The 9,848-nt window shown below is 52.4% G+C and overlaps 3 protein-coding genes across 3 annotated transcripts; 1 reads left to right on the forward strand and 2 right to left on the reverse strand.

Annotated features, from left to right (window-relative positions):
- Positions 1 to 191: 191 nt before the first annotated feature.
- Positions 192 to 1,209, reverse strand: LOC6594859 (putative uncharacterized protein DDB_G0290521). The gene is made up of 3 exons (XM_002020031.2): positions 981 to 1,209; positions 733 to 928; positions 192 to 674 (listed from the first exon to the last, which is right to left on the reverse strand). The coding sequence occupies exons 1-3, from the start codon at positions 1,162 to 1,164 to the stop codon at positions 215 to 217; spliced, it is 840 nt and encodes a 279-aa protein (XP_002020067.1). The 5' UTR covers positions 1,165 to 1,209; the 3' UTR covers positions 192 to 214.
- Positions 1,210 to 1,564: 355 nt separating this feature from the next.
- Positions 1,565 to 2,322, forward strand: LOC6594858 (ATP synthase-coupling factor 6, mitochondrial). Its single transcript, XM_002020030.2, has 3 exons — positions 1,565 to 1,609; positions 1,809 to 1,960; positions 2,028 to 2,322. Exons 2-3 carry the CDS (start codon positions 1,809 to 1,811, stop codon positions 2,194 to 2,196), a joined length of 321 nt encoding a protein of 106 aa, XP_002020066.1. The 5' UTR covers positions 1,565 to 1,609; the 3' UTR covers positions 2,197 to 2,322.
- Positions 2,323 to 2,458: 136 nt separating this feature from the next.
- LOC6594857 (DNA polymerase epsilon catalytic subunit A) lies at positions 2,459 to 9,449 on the reverse strand. Its single transcript, XM_026994787.1, has 4 exons — positions 9,379 to 9,449; positions 9,198 to 9,324; positions 2,912 to 9,135; positions 2,459 to 2,849 (listed from the first exon to the last, which is right to left on the reverse strand). Exons 1-4 carry the CDS (start codon positions 9,447 to 9,449, stop codon positions 2,546 to 2,548), a joined length of 6,726 nt encoding a protein of 2,241 aa, XP_026850588.1. The 3' UTR covers positions 2,459 to 2,545.
- Between the last annotated feature and the right edge of the window lie 399 nt (positions 9,450 to 9,848).

The raw sequence follows: 9,848 nt of genomic DNA on the forward strand, positions 1-9,848 counted from the left end.
TCTGCTCTAAATTTTCGCTACCTGATTCAAGTTATCCTCCTCTCCCTTTAGGTAGGGCCAACTAATTTTCGGTAGCAATTTTCAAGGGTAAAATCCCAGATTAAAAACTTGGAGAAATGTGACGATTTTTCCACCTGCAATATAATACCGATTGCATTTCGATTACGTAGCGTCCAAAGATATTAAACAAATTTTCAAATCTAATGAATATGATTTATTCTATAGTGTACACGTTATCCTCTTCCTCCTTCATGTAGGCGTTAAGTCTACAGGCCTGCGTCTCGGCCCATAGAAGCCTGGTCATTTTCTGCTCCACTGCCTCGGCATCCTCTGGAGACAATTTATTTAATTCCGAATCCCAGTATGCGCATATGGGTCTAGTCTGGGGAGCGGGCATAGCCGACGACCTGTGCACAACCTGAGGAGCGGGCCTAGCCGGCGGAGGACTGGGCCTAGCCGGCGGAGGACTGGGCCTAGCCGTGGGAGCGGGTATAGCTGGCAGACTGGTCCTCGTCTGCATACTGCGTTTTGCCTGCGGACTGGGACTTGGCGGCATACTGCGTTTTGCCTGCGGACTGGGACTTGGCTGCTTATTGCGCTTAACTTGCGGACTGGGTGTAGTATCCGGCTTAACGAGCTCTCCCACAAAAACGGTAGAAATATTTGCCGTGGAACTGTAGAAAACACGCAACATAAAAATCCATTTATAAGTAAAATATCCATAATACATACCGTTTCTGCGGAGATGGATACAGGAATTCCATGTGTGGAGCAAACCGCCATTTTACACCGTCGTTTTCCTTTGGGCTCTTATCAGACAATGGGTCCCATTCATCACTTCCTCTCCTGACAGTCCCCTTTCCAGCTAGTTTCATATGGTAGCGGTAGCTGTCCCTCAACGATTTCCAAGCGTTTTTGCAAGTAAACACTGAAAAACATACATATAACTACACATTCCAATAAAAATCAGTTTAACTTACCATCTCTATTCATCTCAGAGGCCACAGCCTCCCATGAGCTCCTCAGCGCATTGCCATCGAAATGTTTTTTATTCCTCACATCCCATATAGCAGTCCTTTTTTGAACAGCATTGATGAGTTTCAGTTTGTCTTTATAATCGAATTCTTCTAGCCGTCGTGCTCGCGTGTAGCCCTCGCCGTCCATTTTGCTTGTGTTTTGTCAGTTCGCTAGCGAAAAGTAGAAAATATATTTTTTTTCTTCACTCTCGTCACATCTGTAGATAAAGATTTCTTATCGATTACGATTCAAAAAGCAGCCCTGTTTTTGCTAGAAAAAACAAGCCAGGGCTGCTAATACCTCTTTTCACGCAAAATGCAATAAAAGAAAGTGGTTACTTTACGCCAGTTACGTTGAAAATAGATTTATTAATTGGATAAAATTAAGTGGGCGGGGCTGACAGATTTATATAGCTAGTAATATTCCACGGACTATACAAATCGAGGAATATAGAAGTTGAATTAGTATGGTCTATTTTGAAAATGAGACGGTATATTTCGGTATATTTCTAATTGTCAGACCGTATACTTCATCGATATCGCGGTCACACTGTCAATCACTTTTCAACAAAAAAGTTTGCAACGAATAAAAGGTAAAAACTATATAGAAAAAATATAGAAAAGGATCTGGAAGGTCTGTTCTAAATGACTTCGTGAACTATAACTAGCGAAAGCTTTGGATATCTTTGTGAATTAGCAAAACAACACCACATATTACATAACCTTTTTAAGGTTACATTGGAGAGGATAGCTGAAATTCGCGCAATTCTAAGATATTCTATTTACCTGCAGATGCTGTCGCAATCAATTCTGACTGGTGTGCGTGTGCTCCGCACGGAGGCTCGACGGAACTTTGGCCTGGCTGCCCCAGCCCTGAACAAGGTGTCCGATCCCATCCAGCAGCTGTTCCTCGACAAAGTGCGCGAGTACAAGCAGAAGAGCACGTAAGTGTAGATGGGAAAAGTCTTCCATAGAATCCATTCGTAATCATCTCTGTTTCTAACGCTGCAGCGGTGGCAAACTGGTCGATTCGAATCCCGAGATTGAGCGCGACAGGAAGACGGAACTGGACCGTGTGGCCAAGCAGTTCGGCAGCGATGGCAAGACCGATATGCTCAAGTTCCCCGAATTCACGTTCCCCGAGGTCAAGATTGATCCCATCACCCAGAGCGCCAACTAAACTATCCGCAGATATATTCGTGTGAATTAGTTAAATTGTTTTTAAGTTCTCCCTTCCTCTGCTTAGAAAGAGAGTGCGCTCCCACAGGAGAGGATTGCATCCACAAATAAATCCGGAAAACATCAAGAAGCGATTGCATTTAGGTAGATATATTGAAGATCTACAGAGATATATATTGGTGCTGTGTATCCTTAAATAGGACGCAATGGGTTCCGTGGATTTCTAAGTCCTGAGGCTCTGTGGGATATTAGAAGCCCTAATGTCTCTTATAACGCTTATGTACTCGTATATTTAGATGCTATCGATACAAATGATTTCCTTAATCTAAGACGAAGAACGAAACAAAACCCTATCTGGGGGTATCGATGGCCTGCTGCACTGTTTGCTGGAGCAGCTGCATCTTGTGGTTTGTGGCCACCTTGCTGAATGTCTGGAGCAGTGTCTGGATGTCCTTGCCGCTGATGAGGGGCACAAAGTTACCCGCACAGGTGCAGAATTCGGCCAGATTCTCGCGCTTGATCTCGTTGCAGCGGGCACAGCGCAGATCCTGCAGTACGAAGGACATCATCTTGCGCTGCAGGGCATCCAGCATGCGCATCTCAATCTCCTCGTTGTCGTAGGCCACATAGCACTGGGCGCACAACCAGACAGGTCTAGAAAGAATTTTTCAATTAAGTGGGATTCGAAAGAGCAATGAAATGGGGTTTCCACTCACATGCCATCCTTCATGGCGCGATGCTTGTCCTTGCAGAGATCCAAATCGCGACAGTGATTGCAAGCCTTGCAGATGACCTCGTTGATGATGTAGCTGTCGCAGGGATCCTGCCACTCGGCCATGTCCGAGAACTCGCCGATGCCCACGAGACGCAGCATGTTCCGCCGCAGCTCGTTGATCTGCTCCGCGAGGGTCTTGTCCACACTCAGCACCTTGATCATGGTGCGGATCAGCTCCAGTCCCGGACTGGGCTTCCCCTTGCCATAGTTCTTGTGCAGCTTGAGGATAAAGTCAAAGGCACAGTGCGAGATGTCTCTGATGGCCTGCTCCGTGGTCTTCCGCTCGGCGAGGGACTGCATGAAGAGAGTAATGAGCGACTCGAATTTCTCCCGGCATTCGTTCTCCTCGGGCAGCCGCTCCCCGATGGTCCAATTGAGCTCTAGAGCTAGCTCATCCTCTGCCTCTGGCTCTTGGTCAGCATTGGCTGAGGGATCCCTGTTCTCCTCCTCATCATCATCATCATCATCGTCGTCATCCTCCTCGCGATTTCTATCCCTCTCCTGCCGCATGGTGGTGGACACAATGGAGGACACTGTCTCATCTATGCCCTTGGGCAGCTTCCCACGGATCCCGGAGAAGTTGGCCTGGTCCAGCCAGAGCATAAAGTTCCAGCACTGCTCGAAGGACAGCTGAATCGAGTGGAACATTTCCTTGTTCCTCAGGCTCTGGACAATGTAGTCCACATAGCCCAGGGCATCCGACACGGTCTTCTTCCCTGAGCTGAGGATAATCCGATTGAAGTCCGCATAGACGATGGTGGCGCCCAGGCGCTTGAACTCCGCTATGATCCGCAGGAACATCTTTCGCATGAGATTGTTGAGGGATCTCCTCAGGGCAGGATCGTAGAGCAGGGCATTGCTGGACCGCACCCAGCGATAGAAGTGCACGATCTGAAAGTCGGAGAAGATGTTCCGATTGATGGACACCTCCCGCAGCCAGCCGTTCACCATGGAACGCATCACGCGAAAGGCCGCGGAGCAGAGGGCCGTCTCATCGTAGCTGGGGAGAGTGGCCGCCGGCACAGTGCCGATCATCTCCTCCAGGGAGGCCTGTGGCATCACATCGAAGGTGATGGCCGAGGAGGCGCCCTCCATCTCCTGAATCTTGTTCGACTGCAGCAGCGCACTCACTGCCAGGCTGTCCAGCGCCAGTTCTACACAGACATCCGGATAGAAGCCCGCCTTGTTCTGCACCACGCTGATGTTCTCCTCGAATTCCGCCAGTAGTCGACTGTCGTCCGCCTCGCGTCCGCCCAGATCCGGCCTCGTACTCGCGGACCACCAGAGCACAAAATTGTGGCGCTGCAGAAGGCGGGCGAAGAACAGATCCGCTCCAAAGAGAACTGTGTCGGGGGGCATGTTGCCAATGGGTACGTGGAAGTACCGACACTGATCCAGCATCAGATCGAGGACATTGTTGAGGTTCAGGAAGTGCCGAACCACGGCCCTGGTGCCCTGTCGCTGCCAATCCAAGCCCGAGAGCAGGCTGGCATCATCCGAGATGTGGATCTGGGCCTGGGGAAACTCCAACAGAATGGGCATGGCCAGCGAGAGTTTTCTCGCCTCCAGCGCCGTCTGCAAGCAGATCATGGTGGGTCCCTGGTGCTCCTGCTTGTAGGTGGTCAGGGCGCGCTGAATGTGCCTGTAGATCTGCTTGACATCCACTTCGATGACCACCTCAAAGGTGTAGTCCTCGGCTGGTATCTTCTCCTGCTCCGCCGCCGTGAGATTCTTGAGTAGAGCCAGCCGCTCGGCGGCGTACATCTGCCGGAGATTGGGCATCTGATTGGCACGCACCGTGTCCAGGGCGAAGATGTAACCCTTCTTGCTGGGCATCAGTATGAGCGACCAGATTTCCTTCTTGGCCGTCGGAGTGTTGTGTTGATACAAGTAGATCTTCCGCATCCGCGCATTGGCCATCGCCAGGTACTGGACCTGCGTCTGGGGCCGCTGTTCCAGCTGCTCGATGCTGAAGCTCTCCAGCTCCTTGGTGGAAAGCATGGCCAGGCGACGGGACTCCTCGCGCTGCACGCCACAGATGCAGCCCATGTCCATGAGGGCTCGGAATTCCAGCGTCATTTGCGTCTCGTAGATGCCCTCGATGTCTGGCGTGGCCAGATCCGCCAGCATTCCCAGGGAATTATCACGAAAGAGCTGCTCGGGCACGCTGTATCGATACAGATTGAACATGGGTCGGGAGCGGGGAAGCACGCGGTTCACCTTGCGCCACAGTTGTCCCTCCTCTGGAGGGGCAGCGCTCCTCTGATTCACATAGAAAATCCTGGGCACCGTGAGCTTTATCCGATGCAACTCCTCTCCGATGAGAGCCCACACGGTAAAGTGTCCCAAATCATCGACTGGCACTAGCTGCAGGATCTGCCAGGGCTGGTCCAACAGCGTGCGCTGTGCACGCCTCAGGAATCCTCCCAAAGTGGCTGTGGCTCCGGGGGCCCTGGGGATCGGTGCCTCTTCGTTGCGCACCCGCTTGGAGGCCTGTCGCGATCGCTGGCGCTGCTCTTGCTGCCATTTCCACTTCTTCTTCTGGAAACGCACCCACTCGACGATGGTCTTGCGGGTGTCGCCAATGGCCGGTGGGGCGCCCAGAGCCTGTCTCCAGGTAGTGGCCTGCGGCGTCTCCTCCTCCTCGCCTTCCTCCAGTTGGACTCGTTTCCTCTTTGTGACCATTGGCAAGCCTGTGGGGTCCTCAATTTCCTTGCCCGCGAGATCCTCCATGTCCCGCAGCTCCAGTTGCTTGTCCTCCAGCGCCGGCTTCGGTTTCGGGCGACTCGTGAAGATCTCATTGATGCGCCGCTGCTTGAGGACATCGTTCTTCTCCAGCATCTTCTTGTGCAGCCAGTCGGGATGCTGGACCCTCGGCACGGGATTGGCCAGTCCCTGCAGGGCCGCTGGAATAGTGATGATCTTCTGTATGGTGCCACCTAACCGCTCGATGTAGTAGTTCCAATCAAGGACATCCCTGATGTCCGCGTCACCCATGGTGTTGTCCTTGAGCCAGCGACGGAGATGATGCCGCCGCACACTCGCCTCCGACTGAAAGATGGCCAGCGGAATGGCCCGCTCCGTGACGGGAGCACCTTCGGGTTTCTTGGAGATGATGTATTTGCAGGCGAGACCCGCATCCTTGACCATTTGCTCGCCCAGGAACTCGGCCAGCCGCTTGGCCGTCGAAATGGAGGTGCTCTTCTGGGCGCCGTACTCCTCCAGCTTCTTCGACATCGACTTGTTCTCGGCAATCAGCTCGAATAGCTCCGAGTCGGGCAGATTGGAGCCGCGACTGTAGAGGACATCCAGCCAGTAGTCGGCCACTTTGGCCACCGATCCATAGCACTCCTCCAAGGTGCTGCCCGCCAGGAAGGCCTCGAACACGGAGCTCTGGAAATTCTTGATCAACTGCAGTTCGCCGCGACGCTTCACCTCGAAACCCTTGAGCTCCGCCAGGGATCCATCGAAGTTGAAGACTGCATAGCGTTTTTTTAGCTTCTTGCCCTCCTCCTTGGCGGCGGGCAGGACCATGGCGAGATAGGGACCATCCACCTCAAAGAAAATGGAATTCTCATCACGGATGTCATACTGGGGAGCGGGATATTCGCCCTCTTTATCCTCGTTCTTCCTCAATTCGTGGTACTGATCGTTGGTAAAGTGATCCTTGACCATTGTATTGAGCACTGCATTCGGGTAGGAGATGTTGATCTTCTTTTTCTTCTCGTGGCTCGTTTGCACGGTGAACTCCTGCGGAAAGGATCCTGGCAGTATGCACCATATACCATCCGTGTCCAGTTCCAAGGGACGACCCACCCGCTCGATGATCTCCCGCGCCTTGGTGATGATATTCGATCCCGTGAGGCAGACAATACCCGCCATGGGCATCGAGTGCCAGCGAGCACCTCGTCGCATCACATAGCCGTAGAAGGAGTTCAGGATGCACTTGTGGGCCAGCTGCAGGGAATCGTAGAGCACCTCTCTGCCCTTTGCCGCCTTGATCTCGGCTGCATCCCCCGAGGCCACAGCGGACGTGACTGAGGCCTTGGCCACCTTCGTGAGACCCTTGTACTCGTATCGGCGGTCCCTGAAGGCGCGCACCGTGTCCACATAGAAGCTGTTCTCCTTCTGGCAGATGGTCGAGTTGCGGGTCTCCAGTTTTGTGAGCTTCGTCTTCTTGTATGCCTTGCGGCAGTAGTCTGACAGACGCTTCTTCTCGTACGCCGCCTGGTCCTCCTTGGAGAGCTCGTGGAAGGCGCGCGTCGGTCCGCCCGGGAAGAGCGATGGAAACTTTTCCGTCTCCAGCTGCTGCTGGATCCGCTGGAACTCGTTGCGCGACGCAGGCAGCATCTCTCCGCGCCACAGCCAGTCCATGGAGCGTTTGCACCGGACCCCGGGCTTGTTGAAGTCACAGGCGGCACAGTCCAGGTCGCTGACCATCGCCGAGGGTTGCAGGCGATTCGTCAGAATGATATTGGGGTACATGGCACCCACATCCAAATGATAGATGACCGGCTGCTCCAGACGATTGGGTATGTCGTGAAGGCCCTGCAAGCCTTGGAGAATCTCCTGTTTGACTTCCTCGAGATTCAGGACCTGCTCCATGGGTATGCCCTCCTCCACGACGATGGCATGACGCAGGACACCATCGATTTGCTCCATAAGCTGCTTCACCATCGTGGGATCCAGCCGGAAGCGACAGGGGATATCCGCCCGAAACACACCAGACTCCAGAGCTTCCACATGGCCGCCGACATAGGTCTCGGAGTCCAGGACATGACCCTCGTTGGAGAGCTTGTTCAGCTCCGCCTGTTGCTTGTTGGGATAGACGATGTTCGCGTGGTAGGCCTCCACCATGAGCAGCGTCTCACAGAGGGTGCCCGAGCCCTTGCGCAGAATCTCGTCGGGTTCCATGGGAATGATGGTGTTCAGGGCAAAGATGAACGGATGCACGTACTTCATGTAGAGGTAGTACGTGGCCACCGCATCCGACACCGAGTAGTTGGCCAGCACCTGGGGCTGCTCTACGGCCATGCGGCACATGTCCTCGGGATCCAGCTCCACGGGATCGTAGCGCAGTTTGGCTTTGGCCACAGCCTTGAGGCCCTGAGAGCCCACCGGTAGGTATGAGTCACGTTTCACCCAGCAGAGGCAGTCCATGTGGATGGAGGGGCGACTCAGATAGATGCCATCCCGCATCTTGGAGAAGCCAATCTCCTGCTTCATATCCAGGTCGTAGACGGCGGCACGCGTCTCCACAAAAGGCCAGTCGAAAAAGTCCCCGTTGTAGGTGACAATGATGTGGGGACGCACCTCCATGATGTGATCGAAGAACTTCTGCAGGAGCTGCATCTCGTTGTCCTCGTTGTAGACCACGAAATTCCCCTCGAATTCCGGCTTTGGGGTGTACTCAAAGTCGTCCACATTCGAGGAGATAATCTCCCGGTTGGTTATCAGAAATCCCTGGCCATCGATCATGTAGGATATCATCATTATCTGATCCGTTTGGGCATCGGGAAACTTCAGCGGCAGCTTAGTGGTCTCTATATCGAAGGCCAGGACCACGGGTTCGGGTCTGTCCAAGATATCCGGCCTCGGCGAGATGTGAGGCATCTCCACGCCGCTCCTGCAGCGAATGTTGTACCACAGCCCGCAGAATATTCGCAGATCTATGGAGACCCTCACATGGTAGGGCACATCGTGCTCGCGTATGTCCATGATGCAGTCCATGTAGTCCTGCTGCCGCTTGCCCAGCCCCTCCTCCGTGTTCGCCGAGGATTGGGCCAAGGATGTCGCCAGCATTTGCATGTAGTACGTGTTGGATTTCTGCCGCTCCGTGTTACGCCGCACGGCGGCCATTAGCTCGCGACGCACCTTCGTCATGGCCGTCTGGTTGAGGAACGAGAGCTTCAGGTAGTTCTGCTGCAAGCCTGACAGATGGTTGGGCAGGTCCAGATCCTCTTTGGATATGTGCTCCAGGCTGGCGATCTGTCCGGAGTATTTGCGCCCCAAGAAGCGTGCCACCTCCAGGTGCATGTTGTCATCGGGTCGCACCAGCAAATAGGGCTTGTAGGCCACTGTGCACTTGAAGCGGGATCCATCCATTTGGATAAAGAAAAGATCCAAGGCGGCTATCAACCGACGATCCTCATCCAGCACTTCGTTCTGTAAAGGGAAACTCTCTGTTTTAAAAGGGTTTTGAATGCCTTTAATGGTTTAATTCTTACCGCATGCATATTGATGAGATAGCCAGTGCGCTCCTGGCTATCCTTGACTCTATCGAAGCCATATTTTGAATCAATTTTATCATTCTCCCGCGACTGACGGTAGCCTGCCTCGTTGTAAAAGTCATCGCTGAAGGAAAACCCGCTGATAAAACGCACTTTTCCCTTAAATCCCAACACTCACCCTTCAGTTCTGTTTTCGCTAACGAATTTTCCAGTGTTTTGCAGAGTTTTGGCTTTGCCAATTTCAGCCATTTCTGCGACAGAACGTAAAATAAATATAAATAAAGATTTGCCGCCAAAAAGTGGATCGATAAGAAATCGAACTTAGCCCACCTAACCCCCCTCTATTTAAGCAGTTCAACGGTTTGAGGTAAATGACGGAAAATAATAGTGTTTGTAAGTTTTTCTCGCAGATCCATCCTATCCTTCCACTTAACTTAAAGAATCGTGGTCTTTTATATTTTCCCTAAACTGCGATAAAAGTATTACATTTGCATTATTTTCGATGGAATATTCAAATACCCCCTTGGCTTACAATGGGTTAATCGTTCTCCGTCAAGGACTGGTAGCCACATTCCTCGATTTTTATATTCCGTGGAATATTACTAGCTAGATAGAACATTTAACCATGCCCACATAATTTTATCCAAT

The sequence above is a fragment of the Drosophila persimilis genome, unplaced genomic scaffold, assembly GCF_003286085.1.
Source record: "Drosophila persimilis strain 14011-0111.01,24,50 unplaced genomic scaffold, DperRS2 tig00000000-arrow-pilon, whole genome shotgun sequence".
Classification (NCBI taxonomy): Eukaryota; Metazoa; Arthropoda; class Insecta; order Diptera; family Drosophilidae; genus Drosophila; species Drosophila persimilis.

Coding starts and splice junctions, on each gene's coding strand:
- LOC6594859 (XM_002020031.2), bottom strand. CDS start 1,164: ATGGACGGCGAGGGCTACACGCGAGCACGACGGCTAGAAGAATTCGAT. Junction 929..980: donor CTCTGAGATGAATAGAGATG/GTAAGTTAAACT, acceptor TATGTTTTTCAG/TGTTTACTTGCAAAAACGCT. Junction 675..732: donor TATCCATCTCCGCAGAAACG/GTATGTATTATG, acceptor TGTTTTCTACAG/TTCCACGGCAAATATTTCTA.
- LOC6594857 (XM_026994787.1), bottom strand. CDS start 9,449: ATGGCTGAAATTGGCAAAGCCAAAACTCTGCAAAACACTGGAAAATTC. Junction 9,325..9,378: donor AGCGAAAACAGAACTGAAGG/GTGAGTGTTGGG, acceptor GTTTTCCTTCAG/CGATGACTTTTACAACGAGG. Junction 9,136..9,197: donor ATCTCATCAATATGCATGCG/GTAAGAATTAAA, acceptor TTCCCTTTACAG/AACGAAGTGCTGGATGAGGA.
- LOC6594858 (XM_002020030.2), top strand. CDS start 1,809: ATGCTGTCGCAATCAATTCTGACTGGTGTGCGTGTGCTCCGCACGGAG. Junction 1,961..2,027: donor GAGTACAAGCAGAAGAGCAC/GTAAGTGTAGAT, acceptor CTAACGCTGCAG/CGGTGGCAAACTGGTCGATT.